Below are 27,147 nucleotides of genomic sequence, written 5' to 3' on the forward strand. Positions count from 1 at the left end.
GTACTAGGGTACTAAGGTAGTCTCTGTATGGTACTAGGGGACTAGGGGACTAAGGTAGTAAGGTGGGAGAATGTTTCCTTGTTGACTCAACAAAATTATTAATGGACGGTTTCACCATCGACCACCCTCTCCCTCCCAGAGCAGCAGCCCACACTGGGAATAGAAGGGTTCAGTACAGACACACTAGGAATAGAAGGGTGCAGTACAGACACACTAGGAATAGAAGGGTGCAGTACAGACACACTGGGAATAGAAGGGTGCAGTACAGACACACTGGGAATAGAAGGGTTTAGCATAGACCAACTGGGAATAGAAGGGTTCATGTCAGACACACTAGGAATAGAAGGGTTCAGTACAGACACCCTGTGAATAGAAGGGTGCAGTACAGACACACAGGGACTAGAAGGGCTTAATACAGACACCCTGGGAATAGAAGGGTTCAGTACAGATACATAGGGAATAGAAGGTTTTAGTATAGACACAATGGGAATAGAAAGGTTTAATACAGACACACTAGGAATAGATGGATTCAGTACAGACACACCGGGAATATAAAAGTTCAGTACAGACACACTAGGAATAGAAGGGTTTAGTACAGACACACTTGGAATAGAAGGGTTCAGTACAGACACATAGGGAATAGAAAGGTTTAGTACAGACACACCGGGAATATAAATGTTCAGTACAGACACACAGGGAATAAAAGGGTTTAGTACAGACACACTTGGAATAGAAGGGTTCAGTACAGACACACAGGGAATAGAAAGGTTTAGTACAGACACACAGGGAATATAAATGTTCAGTACAGACACACTAGGAATAGAAGAGCTTAATACAGACATACTTGGAATAGAAGGGTTCAGTACAGACACACTTGGAATAGAAGGGTTCAGTGCAGACACACAGGGAATAGAAGGGTTCAGTACAGACACACCGGGAATATAAATGTTCAGTACAGACACACTAGGAATAGAAGAGCTTAATACAGACACACTTGGAATAGAAGGGTTCAGTACAGACACAATAGGAATAGAAGAGCTTAATACAGACACACTTGGAATAGAAGGGTTCAGTACAGACACACAGGGAATAGAAGGGTTCAGTACAGACACAAAGGGAATAGAAGGGTTCAGTACAGACACACAGGGAATAGAAGGGTTCAGTACAGACTCACAGGGAATAGAAGGGTTCAGTACAGACACACAGGGAATAGAAAGGTTTAGTACAGACACACTAGGAATAGAAGGGTTCAGTACAGACACACAGGGAATAGAAGGGTTCAGTACAGACACACAGGGAATAGAAGGGTTCAGTACAGACACACAGGGAATAGAAGGGTTCAGTACAGACACACAGGGAATAGAAGGGTTCAGTACAGACACACTGGGAATAAAAGGGTTCAGTACAGACACACTGGGAATATTCTGCAGCAGTCAGCAGAAGCTAGACACAAGATCTTTCTGGGAAATGACCTTGTGATATCCTTCTGCCCCCCGTCCGCCGTTCCCCGTCCCCCTGTTCCCCTGTCCCCCGTCCCCCTGGTCCCCGTCCCCCTGGTCCCCGTCCCCTGTTCCCCGTCCCCTGTTCCCCGTCCCCCGCCCCCTGTTCCCGTCCCCCTGTTCCCCCCGTCCCCCCCCCCTTCCCCCTGTTCCCCGTCCCCCTGCCCCCCGTCCCCCGTCCCCCTGTTCCCCGTCCCCCTGCTCCCCTGTCCCCTCTCCTTCTTTCTCTGTCTCTCTCCGCTCCAATGTCAGTTTTATTACAGGCTTTAGGAGATAAAAGGCAATGATCCACAGAATGATCAATGGTGTGTCTCTGTGGCTGAGATATAGCAGAATACACTCTAGAGGACAATCCCCCTACTAACCCAACCCTCACCTCTGTCACCACTGTGTGTGCGTGCGTGCGTGCGGTGTGATCTAGTTTTTGCACGAGTGCGCTGTGTGTTTGTTTGTGTACATGAGTTTATGTGTGTGTGTGCATGTACTTACACAATACACATTCAATCTCTAAATGACAAGGAAATTAGTTTCAAGCAGTTCTAGTCAGAGAGACTGATTTTTATCAGAGAGAGAAAGAGAGCGAGAGAGAGAGAGAGAAAGAAGAGAAAGAAATAGAGATAAATGTAGATAAACTTGAATTTTTTCGGAAGGACATACAGGATAGTAACAGCAGTAAAACCTGCTATATTAACCAGACCATCCCCTGGCACAGTGCTATATTAACACACACCATCCCCTGGCCTGGCACAGTGCTATATTAACCAGACCATCCCCTGGCACAGTGCTATATTAACCAGACCATCCCCTGGCACAGTGCTATATTAACCAGACCATCCCCTGGCACAGTGCTATATTAACACAGACCATCCCCTGGCCTGGCACAGTGCTATATTAACACACACCATCCCCTGGCACAGTGCTATATTAACCAGACCATCCCCTGGCCTGGCACAGTGCTATATTAACACACACCATCCCCTGGCCTCCGCTCCAATGTCAGTTTTATTACAGGCTTTAGGAGATAAAAGGCAATGATCCACAGAATGATCAATGGTGTGTCTCTGTGGCTGAGATATAGCAGAATACACTCTAGGGACAATGCCCCTACTAACCCAACCCTCACCTCTGTCACCACTGTGTGTGCGTCCGTGGCGTGGCACAGTGATCTATTTTTGCACAGACCATGCGCTGTGTGTTTGTTTGTGTACATGAGTTTATGTGTGTGTGTGCATGTACTTACACAACCATCACATTCAATCTCTAAATGTCAAGGAAATTAGTTTCAAGCAGTTCTAGCCTCAGAGAGACTGATTTTTATCAGAGAGAGAAAGAGAGCAGAGAGAGAGAGAGAAAGAAGAGAAAGAAATAGAGATAAATGTAGATAAACTTGAATTTTTTCGGAAGGACATACAGGATATATATATATAGTAACAGCAGTAAAACCTGCTATATTAACCAGACCATCCCCTGGCCTGGCACAGTGCTATATTAACACACACCATCCCCTGGCCTGGCACAGTGCTATATTAACACACACCATCCCTGGCCTGGCACAGTGCTATATTAACACAGACCATCCCCTGGCACAGTGCTATATTAACCAGACCATCCCCTGGCACAGTGCTATATTAACACAGACCATCCCCTGGCCTGGCACAGTGCTATATTAACACACACCATCCCCTGGCACAGTGCTATATTAACGAGACCATCCCCTGGCCTGGCACAGTGCTATATTAACACACACCATCCCCTGGCCTGGCACAGTGCTATATTAACACAGACCATCCCCTGGCCTGGCACAGTGCTATATTAACCAGACCATCCCCTGGCCTGGCACAGTGCTATATTAACACACACCATCCCCTGGCCTGGCACAGTGCTATATTAACACAGACCATCCCCTGGCCTGGCACAGTGCTATATTAACACACACCATCCCCTGGCCTGACACAGTGCTATATTAACACAGACCATCCCCTGGCCTGGCACAGTGCTATATTAACACACACCATCCCCTGGCCTGGCACAGTGCTATATTAACACAGACCATCCCCTGGCCTGGCACAGTGCTATATTAACACAGACCATCCCCTGGCCTGGCACAGTGCTATATTAACACAGACCATCCTCCTGGCCTGGCACAGTGCTATATTAACACAGACCATCCCCTGGCCTGGCACAGTGCTATATTAACACACACCATCCCCTGGCCTGGCACAGTGCTATATTAACACAGACCATCCCCTGGCCTGGCACAGTGCTATATTAACACAGACCATCCCCTGGCCTGGCACAGTGCTATATTAACAAGACCATCCCCTGGCCTGGCACAGTGCTATATTAACACACACCATCCCGGCCTGGCACAGTGCTATATTAACACAGACCATCCCCTGGCCTGGCACAGTGCTATATTAACACACACCATCCCCTGGCCTGGCACAGTGCTATATTAACACAGACCATCCCCTGGCCTGGCACAGTGCTATATTAACACACACCATCCCCTGGCCTGGCACAGTGCTATATTAACACACACCATCCCCTGGCCTGACACAGTGCTATATTAGCACAGACCATCCCCTGGCCTGGCACAGTGCTATATTAACACAGACCATCCCCTGGCCTGGCACAGTGCTATATTAACCAGACCATCCCCTGGCCTGGCACAGTGCTATATTAACACAGACCATCCCCTGGCCTGGCACAGTGCTATATTAACACAGACCATCCCCTGGCCTGGCACAGTGCTATATTAACCAGGCCATCCCCTGGCCTGGCACAGTGCTATATTAACACAGACCATCCCCTGGCCTGGCACAGTGCTATATTAACACACACCATTCCCTGGCCTGGCACAGTGCTATATTAACCAGACCATCCCCTGGCCTGGCACAGTGCTATATTAACACAGACCATCCCCTGGCCTGGCACAGTGCTATATTAACACACACCATCCCCTGGCCTGGCACAGTGCTATATTAACACAGACCATCCCCTGGCCTGGCACAGTGCTATATTAACCAGACCATCCCCTGGCCTGGCACAGTGCTATATTAACACAGACCATCCCCTGGCCTGGCACAGTGCTATATTAACACAGACCATCCCCTGGCCTGGCACAGTGCTATATTAACACAGACCATCCCCTGGCCTGGCACAGTGCTATATTAACCAGACCATCCCCTGGCCTGGCACAGTGCTATATTAACACACACCATCCCCTGGCCTGGCACAGTGCTATATTAACACAGACCATCCCCTGGCCTGGCACAGTGCTATATTAACACACACCATCCCCTGGCCTGGCACAGTGCTATATTAACACAGACCATCCCCTGGCCTGGCACAGTGCTATATTAACACACACCATCCCCTGGCCTGGCACAGTGCTATATTAACACAGACCATCCCCTGGCCTGGCACAGTGCTATATTAACACAGACCATCCCCTGGCCTGGCACAGTGCTATATTAACACAGACCATCCCCTGGCCTGGCACAGTGCTATATTAACACAGACCATCCCCTGGCCTGGCACAGTGCTATATTAACACAGACCATCCCCTGGCCTGGCACAGTGCTATATTAACCAGACCATCCCCTGGCCTGGCACAGTGCTATATTAACACAGACCATCCCCTGGCCTGGCACAGTGCTATATTAACACAGACCATCCCCTGGCCTGGCACAGTGCTATATTAACCAGACCATCCCCTGGCCTGGCACAGTGCTATATTAACACAGACCATCCCCTGGCCTGGCACAGTGCTATATTAACACACACCATCCCCTGGCCTGGCACAGTGCTATATTAACACAGACCATCCCCTGGCCTGGCACAGTGTTATATTAACACAGACCATCCCCTGGCCTGGCACAGTGCTATATTAACACAGACCATCCCCTGGCCTGGCACAGTGCTATATTAACCAGACCATCCCCTGGCCTGGCACAGTGCTATATTAACACAGACCATCCCCTGGCCTGGCACAGTGCTATATTAACACACACCATCCCCTGGCCTGGCACAGTGCTATATTAACACAGACCATCCCCTGGCCTGGCACAGTGCTATATTAACCAGACCATCCCCTGGCCTGGCACAGTGCTATATTAACACACACCATTCCCTGGCCTGGCACAGTGCTATATTAACACAGACCATCCCCTGGCCTGGCACAGTGCTATATTAACACAGACCATCCCCTGGCCTGGCACAGTGCTATATTAACACAGACCATCCCCTGGCCTGGCACAGTGCTATATTAACACACACCATCACCTGGCCTGGCACAGTGCTATATTATCACAGACCATCCCCTGGCCTGGCACAGTGCTATATTAACACACACCATCCCCTGGCCTGGCACAGTGCTATATTAACACAGACCATTCCCTGGCCTGGCACAGTGCTATATTAACACACACCATCCCCTGGCATGGCACAGTGCTATATTAACACACACCATCCCCTGGCATGGCACAGTGCTATATTAACACACACCATCCCCTGGCCTGGCACAGTGCTATATTAACACACACCATCCCCTGGCCTGGCACAGTGCTATATTAACACACACCATCCCCTGGCCTGGCACAGTGCTATATTAACACACACCATCCCCTGGCCTGGCACAGTGCTATATTAACACACACCATCCCCTGGCCTGGCACAGTGCTATATTAACACACACCATCCCCTGGCCTGGCACAGTGCTATATTAACACACACCATCCCCTGGCCTGGCACAGTGCTATATTAACACACACCATCCCCTGGCCTGGCACAGTGCTATATTAACACAGACCATTCCCTGGCCTGGCACAGTGCTATATTAACACACACCATCCCCTGGCCTGGCACAGTGCTATATTAACACAGACCATCCCCTGGCCTGGCACAGTGCTATATTAACACACACCATCCCCTGGCCTGGCACAGTGCTATATTAACACACACCATCCTGGCCTGGCACAGTGCTATATTAACACACACCATCCCCTGGCCTGGCACAGTGCTATATTAACACAGACCATCCCCTGGCCTGGCACAGTGCTATATTAACACAGACCATCCCCTGGCCTGGCACAGTGCTATATTAACACAGACCATCCCCTGGCCTGGCACAGTGCTATATTAACCAGACCATCCCCTGGCCTGACACAGTGCTATATTAACACACACCATTCCCTGGCCTGGCACAGTGCTATATTAACACAGACCATCCCCTGGCCTGGCACAGTGCTATATTAACCAGACCATCCCCTGGCCTGGCACAGTGCTATATTAACACACACCATCCTGGCCTGGCACAGTGCTATATTAACACAGACCATCCCCTGGCCTGGCACAGTGCTATATTAACCAGACCATCCCCTGGCCTGGCACAGTGCTATATTAACACACACCATTCCCTGGCCTGGCACAGTGCTATATTAACACAGACCATCCCCTGGCCTGGCACAGTGCTATATTAACCAGACCATCCCCTGGCCTGGCACAGTGCTATATTAACACAGACCATCCCCTGGCCTGGCACAGTGCTATATTAACACACACCATCACCTGGCCTGGCACAGTGCTATATTATCACAGACCATCCCCTGGCCTGGCACAGTGCTATATTAACACACACCATCCCCTGGCCTGGCACAGTGCTATATTAACACAGACCATCCCCTGGCCTGGCACAGTGCTATATTAACACAGACCATCCCCTGGCCTGGCACAGTGCTATATTAACCAGACCATCCCCTGGCCTGGCACAGTGCTATATTAACACACACCATTCCCTGGCCTGGCACAGTGCTATATTAACACAGACCATCCCCTGGCCTGGCACAGTGCTATATTAACACACACCATCCCTGGCCTCACCTGGCCTGGCACAGTGCTATATTATCACAGACCATCCCCTGGCCTGGCACAGTGCTATATTAACACACACCATCCCCTGGCCTGGCACAGTGCTATATTAACACACACCATCCCCTGGCCTGGCACAGTGCTATATTAACACACACCATCCTGGCCTGGCACAGTGCTATATTAACACACACCATCCCCTGGCCTGGCACAGTGCTATATTAACACACACCATCCCCTGGCATGGCACAGTGCTATATTAACACACACCATCCCCTGGCCTGGCACAGTGCTATATTAACACACACCATCCCCTGGCCTGGCACAGTGCTATATTAACACACACCATCCTGGCCTGGCACAGTGCTATATTAACACACACCATCCCCTGGCCTGGCACAGTGCTATATTAACACACACCATCCTGGCCCGGCACAGTGCTATATTAACACAGACCATCCCCTGGCCTGGCACAGTGCTATATTAACCAGACCATCCCCTGGCCTGGCACAGTGCTATATTAACACACACCATTCCCTGGCCTGGCACAGTGCTATATTAACCAGACCATCCCCTGGCCTGGCACAGTGCTATATCCCCCATCCTGAGTGAGTCTGATCACACCTCTTCAAACTATCCTGCAGACGAGGATAGTCACCCCCCCCCCCCTAGTGCTGAACACACCCAGGTCCCACAGCAGTAGATGAAGGCAACAGCACTCAAAGGAGTGATTGAAAAAGTTTCTTCCACTTTACCTAACACACGAGTGGTCATCTCCACTAATTTGGTATAGAGCAGACCTAACCCACTCTATTAAATGAGTCAAAACAGGGACATTTTACATCTGTCGAGAAATTAATAAGGAAATGATCTCAACAGAGAAAAATGTCCTCATGTGTGCTACCTATATCCCCCCAATGGAATCCCCATACTTTAACAATGACAGCTTCTCCATCCTAGTGGGTGAGATCAACAATTTCCAGGCCCAGGGACATGTACTAATCTGTGGCAACCTAAATGCCAAAACTGGACAAGAATCCAACCCTCTCAGCACACAGGGGGACAAACACCTACCTGGAGGTGACAGCATTCCCTTCCCCATATGCCTCCCTAGACACAACTATGACAACATAACCAACAAAAACGGGTCACAACTCCTGCAGCTCTGTCAGGTGCTGGGTACGTACATAGTCAATGGTAGGCTTCGAGGGGACTCCTATGGTAGGTATAACTATAACTCATCACTTGGCAGTAGTACTGTAGATTACTTTATCACTGACCTCAACCCAGAGTCTCTTAGAGCATTCACAGTCAGTCCACTGACACCCCTATCAGATCACAGCAAAATCACACTCTACTTGAACAGAGCTATGCTCAATCATGAGGCATCAAACCCAAAGGAACTGAAAAATATTAAGAAGTGCTTTAGATGGAAGGAAAATTGTGTGGAAATCTACCAAAAAACAATTAGGCAACAACAAATTCAATCCCTTCTAGACAAAAGGTTTCACTGTAATAGTGAAGGTGTAAATTTGGCAGTGTCATGACGTTGCCCTCTTTGGGTACAGCAAGCCCGTCCCCCTCTCCCTGTCTCCTACACCCAGGCTGCTGTGGTCAGAGAGAGGTCGTAAATTCCTGGAGGAGATTATCTCCTCATGGCCACAGTATAGAGATAGAGTGAATTTTCATAGAGAACAAAGGAATTTCTTCCACCTCATAGGACTGTAGAACCGAACATCATTTATGTTCTGGAGAAGGTATAAAAGTTTGGTGAAGAATCCAGCTACGAACTGGTCCGTTTAGTACAATTTGGTGAAACTCATGGAAGACAATATGGCCACATTACCATAACCCTGTTTATATAATAGCCTCAGATATAAGGTTTACATCTAATTGTTGTATAAGATGAATGAGTGAAGATGATACTGTTTGTAAAATTGTCTAATGTGATTTTGGACTGTTTAATGAAGGAAACTCCAATTCCCTTAATGAGTTTAACTAAATCAGAGGACCGCCCATGAGCCCAGTTCGGACCTGGTGAGACAGCCTTTTTCTGCTCTCCCGAATAAAACCCCCACGTTGAGAATTTCTCAACAGACATGTTTCCCACAATTATGAGAAGACAAAGGTTGCAGACCAGCTTACCTCGATAACGAGAGGGCCAAGGTTTGAGACCAGACTGCTGAATCTTTTAACCATCCCACGTGGTTAAACTCTTAGACTATCGATACCGACAGAATAAGAACAAGTCTTTGATATTAATTACTAGTCTGCAGCTAGGAATTCGGTATCTTTGAATGTGAAGACCGACAACTGCCAAAACATCTATCCATAATGACATGAATGAATGTCACTCTGAACTATCCATTCTAACCGCGACAGAGAGGGCAAACTCTCCAACAGAAACAAACTTTTCAACAGAGACCCCGACGACACACTGAGCGTAAATATATACAGTATGTTGATTGCAATTGTTCACAAATGAGTGAGCGTTCATGTGCAAAGGATTAGCATTTCAATTGTTATAATTATCAACTGTGTGTTGTCTTATCTCAGTCGACCCCCACTTCCCTTTTGTACACCAAGCCGCGATGCCAGTTTATCCCATTAGGGAAACTCCGTTATCATTTCCTTGTAACTATCTACTGTTTGTTTATGCATTTCTGTGAATTATTTAGTTAGTAAATAAATTATTTAAGACAATTGATGTATGGATGACTCATAATAAAGACGGGGTTCGTAACCAATAATTTACAACGTTTGGAATAAGACTAACGTGAGGTAAAATAAATAATTCATCAATTCAGAAAACTATTGATCAGATATGAAAATATCTGAAAAGTTATATTAGGAAAATTATCTGAATATTTTCCTTGACGCCCCCGACTTCCTAGTTAATTACAGTTACATGATTACTCAGTCTAATCGCGTAATAATAATTACAGACAATCTTTGATAAAAACTACAAGTCTTCATTTAATGATAGTAAAGACACGACAGCAGTAGAAAACCTAAACAGTATATTTGACCTCTCAGCTTCCCTATCAAATCTAAAAATGTCAAACAGACAACCTAAGAAAATGGACAACAATGACAAATGTTTTGATGAAGAATGTCACGACTTCCGCCGAAGTCGGTCCCTCTCCTTGTTCGGGTGGTTTTTCGGCGGTCGACGTCACCGGCCTTCTAGCCATCGCCCATCCACTTTTCATTTTCCATTTGTTTTGTCTTTGTTTTAAACACCTGGTTTCAATCCCCCAATTACTTGTTCATTATTTAACCCTCTGTTCCCCCATTGTTTTTGTGAGTGATTGTTTGTATGTTTATGGTCCGTTATTGTGGGATAGTTTATTGTGTTGTATATATTTGTATTCTTGAGTAAAGTACGTTCATTACTCATATCTGCTGTCCTGCACCTGACTCCTCCTTACCAGCTACACACAGACCGATTATAAAGAATGCAAAAACCTAAGAAAGAAATTGAGAAACTTATCCAACCAAAAACATAGAGACCCAGAAAACCTGAGCCTACGCTTTCACTATGGTGAAGCACTAAAACAAAACAGAAATACTGTACACTACGGAAAAATAAGTTGTAGCACATCAGAAATCAGCTCAATGTAATTGAAGAGTCCATAGAATCTAACCACTTCTGAGAAAATTGGAAAACTCTAAACAAACAACGGCATGAAGAGTTATCTATCCAAAACAGAGACAGTGCCTTGCGAAAGTATTCGGCCCCCTTGAACTTTGCGACCTTTTGCCACATTTCAGGCTTCAAACATAAAGATATAAAACTGTATTTTTTTGTGAAGAATCAACAACAAGTGGGACACAATCATGAAGTGGAACGACATTTATTGGATATTTCAAACTTTTTTAACAAATCAAAAACTGAAGAAATGGGCGTGCAAAATTATTCAGCCCCTTTACTTTCAGTGCAGCAAACTCTCTCCAGAAGTTCAGTGAGGATCTCTGAATGATCCAATGTTGACCTAAATGACTAATGATGATAAATACAATCCACCTGTGTGTAATCAAGTCTCCGTATAAATGCACCTGCACTGTGATAGTCTCAGAGGTCCGTTAAGAGCGCAGAGAGCATCATGAAGAACAAGGAACACACCAGGCAGGTCCGAGATACTGTTGTGAAGAAGTTTAAAGCCGGATTTGGATACAAAAAGATTTCCCAAGCTTTAAACATCCCAAGGAGCACTGTGCAAGCGATAATATTGAAATGGAAGGAGTATCAGACCACTGCAAATCTACCAAGACCTGGCCGTCCCTCTAAACTTTCAGCTCATACAAGGAGAAGACTGATCAGAGATGCAGCCAAGAGACCCATGATCACTCTGGATGAACTGCAGAGATCTACAGCTGAGGTGGGAGACTCTGTCCATAGGACAACAATCAGTCGTATATTGCACAAATCTGGCCTTTATGGAAGAGTGGCAAGAAGAAAGCCATTTCTTAAAGATATCCATAAAAAGTGTCGTTTAAAGTTTGCCACAAGCCACCTGGGAGACACACCACACACGTGGAAGAAGGTGCTCTGGTCAGATGAAACCAAAATTGAACTTTTTGGCAACAATGCAAAACGTTATGTTTGGCGTAAAAGCAACACATCTCATCACCCTGAATACAACATCCCCACTGTCAAACATGGTGGTGGCAGCATCATGGTTTGGGCCTGCTTTTCTTCAGCAGGGACAGGGAAGATGGTTAAAATTGATGGGAAGATGGATGGAGCCAAATACAGGACCATTCTGGAAGAAAACCTGATTGAGTCTGCAAAAGACCTGAGACTGGGACGGAGATTTGTCTTCCAACAAGACAATGATCCAAAACATAAAGCAAAATCTACAATGGAATGGTTAAAAAATAAACATATCCAGGTGTTAGAATGGCCAAGTCAAAGTCCAGACCTGAATCCAATCGAGAATCTGTGGAAAGAACTGAAAACTGCTGTTCACAAATGCTCTCCATCCAACCTCACTGAGCTCGAGCTGTTTTGCAAGGAGGAATGGGAAAAAATGTCAGTCTCTCGATGTGCAAAACTGATAGAGATATACCCCAAGCGACTTACAGCTGTAATCGCAGCAAAAGGTGGCGCTACAAAGTATTAACTTAAGGGGGCTGAATAATTTTGCACGCCCAATTTTTCAGTTTTTGATTTGTTAAAAAAGTTTGAAATATCCAATAAATGTCGTTCCACTTCATGATTGTGTCCCACTTGTTGTTGATTCTTCACAAAAAAATACAGTTTTATATCTTTATGTTTGAAGCCTGAAATGTGGCAAAAGGTCGCAAAGTTCAAGGGGGCCGAATACTTTCGCAAGGCACTGGATGTATGGATAAACCACTTATCCAATCTTTTTGGCTCTATAACAAAGAACAAACAGCAAAAATATATACACGATCAGATACAAATCGTAGAATCAACTATTAAAGACTACCAGAACCCATTGGATTCTCCAATTACATTGAATGAACTACAGGACAAAATACAAACCCTCCAACCCAAAAAGGTCTGTGGGGTTGATGGTATCCTAAATTTAATGACAAAATATACAGACCAATTGGTTATACTTAAACTCTTTAACATAATCCTCAACTCTGGCATCTTGCCTGGTTTTTGGAACCAATGACTGATCACCACAATCCAAAAAAGTGTAGACAAATTTGACCCCAATAACTACCGGGGTTCATGCGTCAACAGCAACCTTAGGAAAACCCTCTGCATTATCATTAACAGCAGATTTTACCCCAGCGAAAACAATGTACTGAGAAAATGTCAAATTGGCTTTTAACCAAATTACGGTATGACAGACCACGTATTCACCCTGCACACCCCCTAATTGACGAACAAACAAATCAAAAGTCTTCTCATTCTTTGTTGATTTCAAAAAAGCTTTAGACTCAATTTGGCATGGGGGACTGCTATACAAATTGATGGAAAGTGGTTCTGGGGGAAAACATACATTGTAAAATCCATGTACATTAACAAGTGTGCAGTTAAAATTGGCAAAAAAAAACACACATTTCTTTCCACAGTGCCAGGGGGTGACACAGGGATGCAGCTTAAGCCTCACACTCTTCAACATATAACCTGTAACGCTCGTCGAATTGGGTAGACCAAGGCGCAGCGTGATTTGGGTTCATCATAATTTATTAGAATGTGAACCAGTAACAAAAACAATAAAGACAAACAAACAAACAAACAAACGTACAGCCTTGTAGGGCTCAAAAGCAACAATACAAAAGAAGATACAACAAGTGGAAAAAGGCTGCCTAAGTATGATCCCCAATCAGAGACGATAGACAGCTGCCTCTGATTGGGAGCTCTGGACTGGGATCTGTCACCGGAAGCTCTGGACTGGGAACTGTCGCCGGAAGCTCCGGAGGCCATATGCGTGGGACCAGTACAGGTGGCACGGGGCTGATGACACGTACCTCAGGGCGAGGAGGTATACTGGAGACCAGGAGTGCTGAGCCGGCACAACCCGTCCTGGCTGGATGCTCACTTTTGCACGGTAAGTTTGAGAAGCTAGCACAGAACGCACCGGGCTGTGGATGTGCACTGGACACACATTTACATTTACATTTAAGTCATTTAGCAGACGCTCTTATCCATTGCGTATCTCCGCAAAACATGGTGCCTGACTGGTCCCACGCTCCTCACGGCGACTGTCTTGCTCCAGACACCAAACCATCCACTCTACCTCATCACTCCCCTCAACTATCTCACAATACTCCTCGCTCAGGCTTTGCCGACCAACCCGTGTGCCTCTCGGGCTCCTGTTGTGGTCGTGAACCCCGGTGTTGTCGTTGTTCCTCCTTCACTGCCGTCGCCTGCTTCCATGCCACAATCTCATCCCATGTCCAGGATGTCCTCCATTCCTGGCTTTCCTCCAATGCACGCTGCTTGGTCCGTTGTTGGTGGGATCTTCTGTAATGCTCGTCAAAATGGGTAGACCAAGGCGCAGGGTGATTTGGGTTCATCATAATTTATTAGAATGTGAACCAGCAACAAAAACAAGAAAGGGAACCAAACAAACGAACGTACAGCCTTGTAGGGCTCAAAAGCAACAATACAAAAACAAGATCCAACAAACAACAAATGGAAAAGGCTGCCTAAGTATGATCCCCAATCAGAGACAACGATAAACAGCTCCCTCTGATTGGGAACCATACCTGGCCAACAAAGAAATAGAAAACATAGAATACACATAGAAATAATAAACTAGAACACCCCCCAGTCACGCCCTGACCTACTCCACCATAGAAAATTAAGGCTTTCTATGGTCAGGACATGACAATACCAACAAATTGGCAAGGGCACTAGAACAGTCTGCAGCACCCTACTACAATCTGAAGTCTTATGTCTACTGTTTCCTGATGATCTGGTGCTTCTGTCCCCAACCAAGGAGGGCCTGCAGCAGCCACTGGATCTTCTGCACAGATTCTGTCAGACTTGGGCCCTGACTGTAAATCTCAGTAAGACAAAAAAAATGTGTTCCAAAAAAGGGCCAGTTGCTGGGACACCGAATACAAATTTCATCTAGACACCGTTGCCCTAGAGCACACGAAAATGTATACATAACTCGGGCTAAACATCAGCACCACAGGTAACTTCCACAAAGCTGTGAATAGTCTGAGAGACAAGGCAAGAAGGGCCTTCCATGCCACCAAAAGGAACATAAAATTTGACATACATAAAATTTGAAATACTTGAATCAGTTATTGAACCCATGAACCGGTATGGTTGTGAGGTTTGGGGTCCGCTCACCAACCAAGAATTCACAAAATGGTACAAAAATCAAATTGAGACTGTATGCAGAATTTTGCAAAAATATCCTCTTTGTACAATGTAAAACACCAAATAATGCATGCAGAGCAGAATTAGGCCGATACCCGTTAATTATCAAAACCCAGAAAAGAGCTGATAAATTCTACAACCACTTAAAAGGAAGCGATTCCCAAACCCTCCATAACAAAGCCATCACCTACAGAGAAATTAACCTGGAGAAGAGCCCCTAAGCAAGCTATTGAGAAAGGCCGCCAAAGACTTTCAAGAGAAGACAGGCTATGTACATACTGCCCACAAAATGAGGTGGAAAATGAGTGCACTTCCTAACCTCCTGCCAAATGTATGACGATTTTAGAGACACATATTTCCCTCAGATTACACAGACCCACAAAGAATTCAAAAACTCCCATATAAACTCCCATATATATTGGGTGAAATACTACAGTGTGCAATCACAACAGCAAGATTTATGACCTGTTGCCACAAGAAAAGGGCGACCAGTGAAGAACAAACACCATTGTAAATACAACATATATTTATTTTCCCTTTTGTACTTGAACTATTTGCACATCATTACAACACTGTATATAGACATAATAGGACATTTGTAATGTCTTTATTGTTTTGGAACTTTTGGAAGTGTAGTGTTTACTGTTAATTTTTATTGTTTATTTCACTTTTGTTGATTATCTACAGTGGGGCAAAAAAGTATTTCGTCAGCCACCAATTGTGCAAGTTCTCCCACTTAAAAAGATGAGAGCGGCCTGTAATTTTCATCATAGGTACACTTCTACTATGACAGACAAAATGAGAAAAAAAATCCAGAAAATCACATTGTAGGATTTTTTATGGATTTATTTGCAAATTATGGTGGAATTTTTTTTTTGTTGGTCAATAACAAAAGTTTATCTCAATACTTTGTTATATAATAATAATAATAATAATTATATACCCTTTGTTGGCAATGACAGAGGTCAAACGTTTTCTGTAAGTCTTCACAAGATTTTCACACACTGTTGCTGGTATTTTGGCCCATTCCTCCATGGAGATCTCCTCTAGAGCAGTGATGTTTTGGGGCTGTTGCTGGGCAACACGGACTTTCAACCCCCTCCAAAATGTTTCTATGGGGTTGAGATATGGAGACTGGTTAGGCCACTCCAGGACCTTGAAATGCTTCTTACGAAGCCACTCCTTCGTTGCCCGGGCGGTGTGTTTGGGATCATTGTCATGCTGAAAGATGCAGCCACATTTCATCTTCAACGCCCTTGCTGATGGAAGGAGGTTTTCACTCAAAATCTCACGATACATGGCCCCATTCATTCTTTCCTTTGCACGGATCAGTCGTCCTGGTCCCTTTGCAGAAAAACAGCCCCAAAGCATGATGTTTCCACCCCCATGCTTCACAGTAGGTATGGTGTTCTTTGGATGCAACTCAGCATTCTTTGTCCTCCAAACACGACAAGTTGAGTTTTTACCAAAAAGTTATATTTTGGTTTCATCTGACCATATGACACTCTCCCAATCTTCTTCTGGATCATCCAAATGCTCTCTAGCAAACTTCAGACGGGCCTGGACATGTACTGGCTTAAGCAGGGGGACACGTCTGGCACTGCAGGATTTGAGTCCCTGGCGGCGTAGTGTGTTACTGATGGTAGGCTTGTTACTTTGGTCCCAGCTATCTGCAGGTCATTCACTAGGTCCCACTGTGTGGTTCTGGGATTTTTGCTCACTGTTCTTGTGATCATTTTGACCCCACGGGGTGAGATCTTGCGTGGAGCCCCAGATCGAGGGAGATTATCAGTGGTCTTGTATGTCTTCCATTTCCTAATAATTGCTCCCACAGTTGATTTCTTCAAACAAAGCTGCTTACCTATTGCAGATGCAGTCTTCCCAGCCTGGTGCAGGTCTACAATTTTGTTTCTGGTTTCCTTTGACAGCTCTTTGGTCTTGGCCATAGTGGAGTTTGGAGTGTGACTGTTTGAGGTTGTGGACAGGGTGTCTTTTATACTGATAACAAGTTCAAACAGGTGCCATTAATACAGGTAACGAGTGAAGGACAGAGGAGCCTCTTAAAATAAGAAGTTCCAGGTCTGTGAGAGCCATAAATCTTGCTTGTTTGTAGGTGACCAAATATTTATTTTCCACCATAATTTGCAAATAAATTCATTAGAAATCCTATAATGTGTTTTTCTGGATTTTTTTTCTCATTTTGTTTGTCATAGTTGAAGTGTACCTATGATGAAAATTACAGGCGTCTCCCATCTTTTTAAGTGGAAGAACTTGCACAATTGGTGGCTGACTAAATACTTTTTTGCCCCACTGTATTTCACTAGCCGTGGCAATATGTTTCCCATGCCAATAAAGCCTTTACATTGAAATTTAACTGAGAGAGAGAAAGGCTTTACCTTGTGTGCCTGGGAGAGCTGCAGGAGACAGAAAAATTACATATGAGGATTGACAGACAGACACTCAGTCAGACAGACAGTCAGTAAGTCAGATAGACAAAGACAGACAGACAGACAGACAGACAGACAGACAGACAGACAGACAGACAGACAGACAGACAGACAGACAGACAGACAGACAGACACTCAACAGACAGTCATCCAGACAGACAGCATATCATCATTCTGCACACAGAAGAGCAGAACAAGTCAAACTGGAAAATCCAGTCAAATGAATGAAGCTCATAATGAGGAATCCCTCGTGTAGCATGAAGAGGACTGATCAGAGAGGACACACACACACACACACACACACACACACACACACACACACACACACACACACACACACACACACACACACACGCACATACACATATGCGCACACATTCAGTACATTATGTACACACATGTACACTCATGCCCTTTTCTACTCACTATGATACTCCCAGTGCTGTCCATGTAGGCCTCTGTCCAGACCGTGTCATGTTCATGATCGATGACTTTAGGACGACTCATAACATGAAGATACCTCATCACATTTTCCTGTACATCAGCCAGTGTGGAGATCTGACTGAAATACCCTGTGGCAACACACACAAGCACGCACGCACGCACACACAGACACACACACAAACACACACGCACGCACGTGCAAATGCACACACAATGTATCACACTAGGGGTATTTCCCAGTAAGTGTGTGTTACTGTGAGTGTCAGAATAAAGTTAGAGTAGCTGGGCTGTGTAATCCCACAGTGATCACTTTTCCTGACTGTGACTTTGTAGCCATAAGCGGCAGGTGGCCAGGGGGAAAGTCTCTGACAGAAAGAGGGATTAGGCAGGTATGGCTCCTGAGTCCTGTGTCTCCACTAACACTCCATTCTGCACACATCAGCACAGCCAATCTACCCAACACACACTCACGCCCACATATTATATCCTTCCTGTTTGGCCCTGTCCGGGGGTGTCCTCGGATGGAGCCACAGTGTCTCCTGACCCCTCCTGTCTCAGCCTCCAGTATTTATGCTGCAGTAGTTAATGTGTCGCGGGGCTAGGGTTAGTTTGTTATATCTGGAGTACTTCTCCTGTCCTATCCGGTGTCCTGTGTGAATTTAAGTATGCTCTCTCTAATTCTCTCTTTCTCTCTTTCTTTCTCTCTCTTGGAGGACCTGAGCCCTAGGACCATGCCCCAGGACTACCTGACATGATGACTCCTTGCTGTCCCCAGTCCCGGCCGTGCTGCTGCTCCAGTTTCAACTGTTCTGCCTGTGATTATTATTATTTGACCATGCTGGTCATTTATGAACATTTGAACATCTTGGCCATGTTCTGTTACAATCTCCACCCGGCACAGCCAGAAGAGGACTGGCCGCCCCACATAGACTGGTTCCTCTCTAGGTTTCTTCCTAGGTTTTGGCCTTTCTAGGGAGTCTTTCCTAGCCACCGTGCTTCTACACCTGCACTGCTTGCTGTTTGGGGTTTTAGGTTGGGTTTCTGTACAGCACTTTGAGATATCAGCTGATGTACGAAGGGCTATATAAATAAATTTGATTTGATATTCACACACAGCCAATCTACCCAACACACACTCACACATTCACACACAGCCAATCTACCAACCACGCCCACACATTCACACACAGACAATCTACCCAACACACACTCATACCCGCACATTCAACATACCATCACAGTAATAGTATACATGTGCTGTGTAGTGTGTTTGGTACATAGTGTATGTGGTTATTATACCATTTTTAAGAAAAGACAAACCTTTATTAGCACAGGCCATCCATTTCATGTTATCAGCAAAGGCAGACTCTCGGCCAATCAGGTAAGGGAATATGCGCACCTATTTGAAGAAGAAAGGGACATCAGCCATTTACAGTGTGGTGATTTAAATAGAGAATACATAAACATGTGCAGTGATGGAATCACATGGTGCTCCATTTTCCTGACAGGAGAGGAGTGGAGATGAGATGAGAGGAGGATGAAAGTATAGTCTACTACCGAAGAGAGGAGAGGAGTGGAGATGACAGGAGGGTGGATAGATGTATAGTCTACTACTGAAGAGAGGAGAGGAGTGGAGATGAGATGAGATAAGAGGGGGGTGGATAGATGTATAGACTACTACCAAAGAGGAGAGGAGTGGATATGAGAGGAGAGGATGGATGTATAGTCTACTTCCTCTGTCGTGGCCAAAAGTTTTGAGAATGACACAAATATAAATGTTCACGTAGTCAGCTACCTCAGTTTGTATGATGGCAATTTGCGTATAGTGCAGAATGTTATGAAGCGTGATCAGATGAATCGCAATTAATTGCAAAGTCCCTCTTTACCATGCAAATTAACTGAATCCCCAAAAGTGAGCCACTGCATTTCAGCCTTGCAACAAAAGGACCAGCTGCCATCATGTCAGTGATTCTCTCGTTAACACAGGTGTGAGTGTTGACGAGGACAAGGCTGGAGATCACTCAGTCATGCTGATTGAGTTTGAATAACAGACTGGAAGCTTCAAAAGGAGGGTGGTGCTTGGAATCATTGTTCTTCCTCTGTCAACCATGGTTACCTGCAAGGAAACATGTGCCGTCATCATTGCTTTGCACAAAAAGGGCTTCACAGGCAAGGAAATTGCTGCCAGTAAGATTGCACCTAAATCAATCATCTATCGGATCATCAAGAACTTCAAGGAAAGCGGTTCAATTGTTGTGAAGAAGGCTTCAGGGTGCCCAAGAAAGTCCAGCAATCACCAGGACCATCTCTTAAAGTTGATTCAGCGTTGTGATTGGGGCACCACCAGTACAGAGCTCGCTCAGGAATGGCAGCAGGCAGGTGTGAGTGCATCTGCACGCACAGTGAGGGGAAGACTTTTGGAGGATGGCCTGGTGTCAAGAATGGCAGCAAAGAAGCCACTTCTCTCCAGGAAAAACATCAGGGACAAACTGATATTCTGCAAAAGGTGCAGGGATTGGACTGCTGAGGACTGGGGTAAAGTCATTTTCTCTGATGAATCCCCTTTCCGATTGTTTGGGGCATCTGGAAAAAAGCTTGTCCGGAGAAGACAAGGTGAGCACTACCATCAGTCTTGTGTCATGCCAACAGTAAAGCATCCTGAGACCATTCATGTGTGGGGTTGCTTCTCAGCCAAGTGAGTGGACTCACTCACAATTTTGCCTAAGAACACAGCCATGAATAAAGAATGGTACCAACATATCCTCCGGGAGCAACTTCTCCCAACCATCCAGGAACAGTTTGGTGATGAACAATGCCTTTTCCAGCATGATGGAGCACCTTGCCATAAGGCAAAAGTGATAACTAAAACATCGATATTTTGGGTCCATGGCCAACTCCCCAGACCTTAATCCCATTGAGAACTTGTGTTCAATCCTCAAGAAGCTGGTGGACAAACAAAAACCCACACATTCTGATAAACTCCCAGCATTGATTATGCAAGAATGGGCTGCCATCAGTCAGGATGTGGCCCAGAAGTTCATTGACTGCATGCCAGGGCAGACGGCAAAGGTCTTGAAAAACAAGGGTCAACACTGCAAATATTGACTCTTTGCATCAACTTCATGTAATTGTCAATAAAAGCATTAGACACTTATGAAATGCTTGCAATTATACTTCAGTATTCCATAGTAACATCTGACAAAAATATCTAAAGACACTGAAGCAGCAAATTAATATTTGTCTCATTCTCAAAACTTTTGGCCACGACTGTATAGTCTACTACTGAAGAGAGCAGAGGAGAGGAGAGGAGAGGAGGGTGGATGTATAATCTACTACCGAAGAGAGGAGAGGAGATGAGAGGAGAGGAGGGTGGATGTATAATCTACTACTGAACGGAAATTAGAGGAGCGGAGAGGAGAGGAGGGTGGATGTATAATCTACTACCGAAGAGAGGAGAGGAGATGAGAGGAGATGAGAGGAGAGGAGGGTGGATGTATAATCTACTACCGAAGAGAGGAGAGGAGATGAGAGGAGAGGAGGGTGGATGTATAATCTACTACCGAAGAGAGGAGGGGAGATGAGAGGAGAGGAGGGTGGATGTATAATCTACTACCGAATAGAGGAGAGGAGATGAGATGAGAGGAGAGGTGGGTGGATGTATAATCTACTACCGAAGAGAGGAGAGGAGATGAGAGGAGATGAGAGGGGGGTGGATGTATAATCTACTACCGAAGAGAGGAGAGGAGAGGAGATGAGAGGAGAGGGGGGTGGATGTATAATCTACTACCGAAGAGAGGAGAGGAGAGGAGATGAGAGGAGGGTGGATGTATAATCTACTACTGAACGGAAATTAGAGGAGTGGAGAGGAGGGGATGATGTATCGTCTACCACCAAAGAGAGGAGAGGTGGAGATGAGGAAAAAGGAAGGTAGAGGAGAGGAAAGTAGAGGAGAGAAGGGGGATGTATAGTCTACCACTGAAGAGAGGAGAGGAGAGGGTGGATGTATGGACTACTACAGTACTGTTTGTGCCTCACAATGAAAGACCCAGCACTCAGTATAGCTCTCTGTCTTTCTTCTTTTCCTTGCTTTTCCTTTCCCTTCCCTTCATCTCTGCTCTTCTCTCTCCTCTCCTGCATCCTCTTCCCATTTTCATTATGTTTCCTTCCTCTTGCTCTCTTTCTTGCTCATCCACATGATCTGCATGTCTGCGCTTAATTAGATCTGTGTGTATAAACCAAGGTTGACAGCACGGAGAAACAAGAGACAGTTAGAATTTTCTCTGTGGCATCCGCCAGCCACGGCTCAGAGTGAACGGCTGCCAAATACTGCCCCTCCGGGTATGTGGGGGGATGGAGGTTACACTGCCAGATACTGCTCCTTTGTGCCGAGTCTACCGACACACACATGCTTGATAGGACTGGACAAAAGGGCCCCAAGGTGTTGTTTTTATTGCACTGTGAATAGTACAGCAGCCCATTTAATTTCAATTGCATTTGTTTAACGTTTTCACCAAGTCGTTTGTCACAGTGTGGCATCCTGCCAGAAGGACCCTCCAATAGAGAGCCAGCCTGGGGCGACAGAGGCAGAGACTGAGAGGCAGAAGCAGGGAGAAGAGTATGTTGGTGCTATGAGGAGGAGAGGGACTCTCGTCCGTATGTAGTCAGTCTGGGGCAGAGGCAGAGGAAAGGCTGAGGATAGTTACATGAGGAGAGAGGAGATCTACCATATGGAGAGACGGCATCGGGCAGTATAGATTAGCAACGCGCATGCCCCACCTTGGATCTGTCTTTTTCAGCCATCTACTTTCTGTGTCTGAATAGTGCCAAATCCACCTGTCACTTAAATCTCATTGGATTGATTGCTTTCATTTTACTAATGCAACTGTTTCAAACTCTTGTGCCTGTCCTTTTTCGACCGCGGAAATCAAATCAAATCAAACTGTATTTGTCACATGCGCCGAATACAACATGTGTAGACCTTACCGTGAAATGCGTACTTACATGCCCTTAACCAACAGTGCAGTTCAAGAAGAGTTAAGAAAATATTTACCAGAAAAACGAAAGTAAAAAATTATAAAAAGTAACACAATAAAATAACAATAACGAGGCTATATACAGGGGGTACCGGTGCCGAGTCAGTGTGCGGGGGTACAGGTTAGTTGAGGTAATTTGTACATGTAGGTAGGGGGGAAGTGACTATGCATTGATAACAAACAGTGAGTAGCAGCAGTGTACAAAACAATGTAATTGTTCAGCAGTCTTATGGCTTGGGGGTAGAAGCTGTTGTAGAGCCTTTTGGTCCTAGACTAGATTTTGGTGAGGAAAAACAACACCCAGATAGGCCAGTCGTGTGAGAAACTCGTCATCATGCAAGCGGTCAGACAAGTGAAAATTATGGTCAGTAAAGACAACTTTAAGCTTGTCTCTCAATTAAAAAAAAAACATGTCAATACTTTGTCTCTTGATAACCAGCGCACTTCTTTCTGTATGTTGTAAATGCGTTACGTGGTCGCTGCCCATATCATTGCATAGCGCAGAAAATACACAAGAGTTCAGGGTCCTTGCTTTAACAAAGTTAACCATTTTCACTGTGGTGTCCAAAACGTCTTTTAAGCTGTCAGGCATTCCCTTGGCAGCAAGAGCCTCACAGTGAATGCTGCAGTGTACCCAAATGGCGTTGGGAGCAACTTCTTGCACACGCGTTACCACGCCGCTATGTCTCCCTGTCATGGCTTTTGCGCCATCAGTACAGCTACCAACATGAGCAGCAGCTACGTTTGGCTACATATGGACCGTTAGTGGAATTCCCACGAGAGTAACGGTTAATGTGATTGGATGTTAATTATTTTACTAGGCTACCTGTAATGCACTCTATGCGTAGTGGGTGCGGAGTCAGGCGCAGGAAGCAGAGGGTAAAAAACAATGTTTTATTCCGACGCAAGGAAAATGGTCACGCCAAACACCAGGCGAAAGAACAAGACCGGCCCAAAACCAGGACCCAACCAGTCCGGAGAAAAACAAAGGAAATCGCACAACCACAAACATGAACAGAGGAAAAATAAGCCCGCACAAAGAGCAGGCGGGCCTTACCGGCTTAAATAGCCCAACTAAAACCTAAACAAGAAACAGGTGTAACCAATAAGACAAAACCAACAGAAAAGGGAAAAGGGATCGGTGGCAGCTAGTAGACCGGTGATAACGACCGCCGAGCACCGCCCGAACAGGGAGAGGAGACACCTTCGGTGGGAGTCGTGACACTACCTGTATTTGACATAGTTATTTCACTGAACACTAGCTGGTTTAATTGTATTTTTGGCAGTGAAACGAGGCTAACCAGGCAAGGGAAACCTCACCCAAATGTATGGAAAATATAAATGAACTGTTTAGTATAAATACTGTAGTATTACTATAGCTAAACCATATATATAAATACTATATTATAGTACTATATTATAGTATTTACTGTAGTGTTTTGTGGACATTACTGCAGTGTTTTTGTTTTATCTTTAGAAGTGGGAGCTTTCTCCTTGACAAAACCTACGGGACAATTACAAAAATATAACATTTTTCATAACCTGTAGGTAGGAACTGGAGTCTAAACGGATAGATGTTCTATAACCTGTAGGCCTGTGAGGAACACAGGTATGTACTTGATATGTAAGTTGATCATGGGTGGCACACAAATGGGGATATGGGGAGGGGAATGGATGGGGTATATAACTTAAATACTGTAGTATTACTATAGTTAAACTATAGTGTTTTTGCAGACAGTGGACACTGTAGTGTTTTTGCTGACTAGTGTAGTATTTAGTATAGATTTTTGCAGATAATACTGTAGTATTCTACAGTACACTATGAAATGATATAGTAAGCACTACACATGATCAAGGGATACTACAGTGTGGAGTATAGTACAGAATTCTAGAAGTACATTAGTCTTCTATTGTAAACTGTAGTATTTTTGCATGTGGGGAGTCTGTTGCTTTAGCCAGGGAAGCCAAGTGAAAGTGCACTCTGGGCATTTGTAAATTCAGATCATTGTCAGATTGTCCGTTTGTAAACTCAGAGCATTTCGCTCTGGGAGTGTTCAGAGTGCACACTGGATGCTCTGGCCAAGGAGTAGGGTGACTTGAGCATTCTGACCGTACAACAGCAGTCAAGCACCCAAGGTAACTGGCTAGCTACTTCCAGACACAAATGAGAGAACACCTCACTCTGACCATTTTACTCGCCCTAGCAGAGCTGGTTAAAAAGTTTTAATTTTATCCAGAGCAGTGGTGATTGTATATGTGCTGCTTGCATCAATTTAATTATGCATTTTTGCCGAAGTTTACTTTATTACATTGGTCAACATTTTCTTAACATTTGTCATAATTAGTTAAAGCAATGAATTTGTATCCGCTCTCATTGCATATTTTCCGCCATTTTCTTCAAATCTGAAAACGTTGTGAAGCCACGCCCATTTCCTGAAGAATTGCATTATGGGCTCTATAAGTACGGAAATGATGTCCACTGTGTATACTTCGTATTTTGGCGAATGTAGTACAACATCTGGGAACTTTTGGCATACTAACTCTATCCATACAATGACCAATAAGCATACTCTATACACAATTTATGTCAAAAACAGTGAGGTTAGTATGAGTATTCAAACACAGCTAATATCTTTCCATTGAATCTATGAACGCTAAAGCTTTGTTGGGGATTTAACGCACCGCCTCGACACATGTAAGAGAAGAAAGACAACTTTATTTTGATGGGTGTTTTTGTGGAATTGAGAAAAGTCATCATTTAATAAAGTTCAAATGTTTACACATTAGATGCGCTGAAATGAAAGCAACTTCCGAAAATGAACACTGATTATAGTGAAACTTTGATCTCACAAACAATGTAAAGTATGTGTAGGTAGGTGTAATCTAGAACCAAAGGTGTTGATTTTTTAAATCCGAGGGTATTCTGCTATTGACACTTGTTGAATTATGCAAGAGAACGTGACAACAGTAAATAATAAAGCCGTCTAGGCAGTGCAGGTGTAATCATGCAAATGAGGCACATACGTTTCTTCATTTTAACAAAATATTTTAAAAATACCTGTGACAATAAGAATATGAGTGGATTTTAAGAATATATATATATTTTTTTACAATAAATGTAATACCTGAATTCCCATCAAAAGCCCTGAACTCCATTCATTATTTGGCCGTGCCAGTAAAATGTTTTATGTGCTACAATTCAGTCAATATCTGATGGATTACAAAAATTCAACTGTTGCGTTTATTAGAATTGTTTAAAAAAAAACATTTAACCATTTTGATTGTAGTAGAGGCAGGGAGAAGGCTGTGGATACGGAAGGAGGGAGGGGGCTCTAGAGCACAAATAACCAGCCTGGGGCAGTATAAGCAGAGAAGACAGGAGGAGAGAGGCTCTAGAGTACATCCAGTCCTCTTCCTCTAGCAAAGCACATGCAGGAGCAGAGTTCACTGTCTGCATGAGTGGCTGATTGAGCCAGACCAATCTGTTAAGGTGGATGGAGGTCAGACAGACAGATGCCACTGAACACCTGATGAGATTCCTCTCCTCACTTTCCTCTAAAGGAAGCTGGAAAGTCCCTCCATTATGACAGTTTACGTCATCAATGTAGGCTTTATGAAATCTGTATGTTGCAGTTAATTGTAGATTTACTGTGCTAAAAGCTGTAACTGAATAATAACAACTACATCTTTCTCCAAACATCAAAAAGGAAAATCAAACAGCCATATAATATCCATGATTTTAAAATGGTACACTTGCAATGACTGCCTGGTATTGTGATGCAATCATTTTCATGGTATTTTGGAAAGTTCTTTCAACTGATGGTGGACTGCCATGGTAATGTAGAATATTCATTCAAATGATACTAACTAATGTGGCTTATACAATGAAATACATTTTTTGTAATGTCAGTTGAGGTGACTCAACAAATCACATGGTTGTGACGAGAGGAAGTGCAGCTACGACCGGAAGTGCCTTTTCATAGCAGGTTAGGAGATAATTTTAGCTCCAAAGGGCCGTCCATACGAAGGACAAT

At 44.7% G+C, this 27,147-nt stretch overlaps 1 protein-coding gene across 1 annotated transcript in view; it reads right to left on the bottom strand.

Moving 5' to 3' along the window:
* LOC118374132 (voltage-dependent calcium channel subunit alpha-2/delta-3-like) overlaps positions 1 to 27,147 on the bottom strand; it is an 82,348-nt gene that overhangs the window by 23,434 nt on the left and 31,767 nt on the right. Inside the window, exons 12-14 of the mRNA XM_052474571.1 lie at positions 19,401 to 19,479; positions 18,063 to 18,208; positions 17,586 to 17,603 (exon numbers count right to left, since the gene is read on the bottom strand). Of these exons, the coding sequence (XP_052330531.1) occupies positions 17,586 to 17,603; positions 18,063 to 18,208; positions 19,401 to 19,479 (243 nt within the window). The remainder of the gene's footprint in view (positions 1 to 17,585; positions 17,604 to 18,062; positions 18,209 to 19,400; positions 19,480 to 27,147) is intronic.

The sequence above is a fragment of the Oncorhynchus keta genome, chromosome 21, assembly GCF_023373465.1.
Source record: "Oncorhynchus keta strain PuntledgeMale-10-30-2019 chromosome 21, Oket_V2, whole genome shotgun sequence".
Lineage (NCBI taxonomy): Eukaryota > Metazoa > Chordata > Actinopteri > Salmoniformes > Salmonidae > Oncorhynchus > Oncorhynchus keta.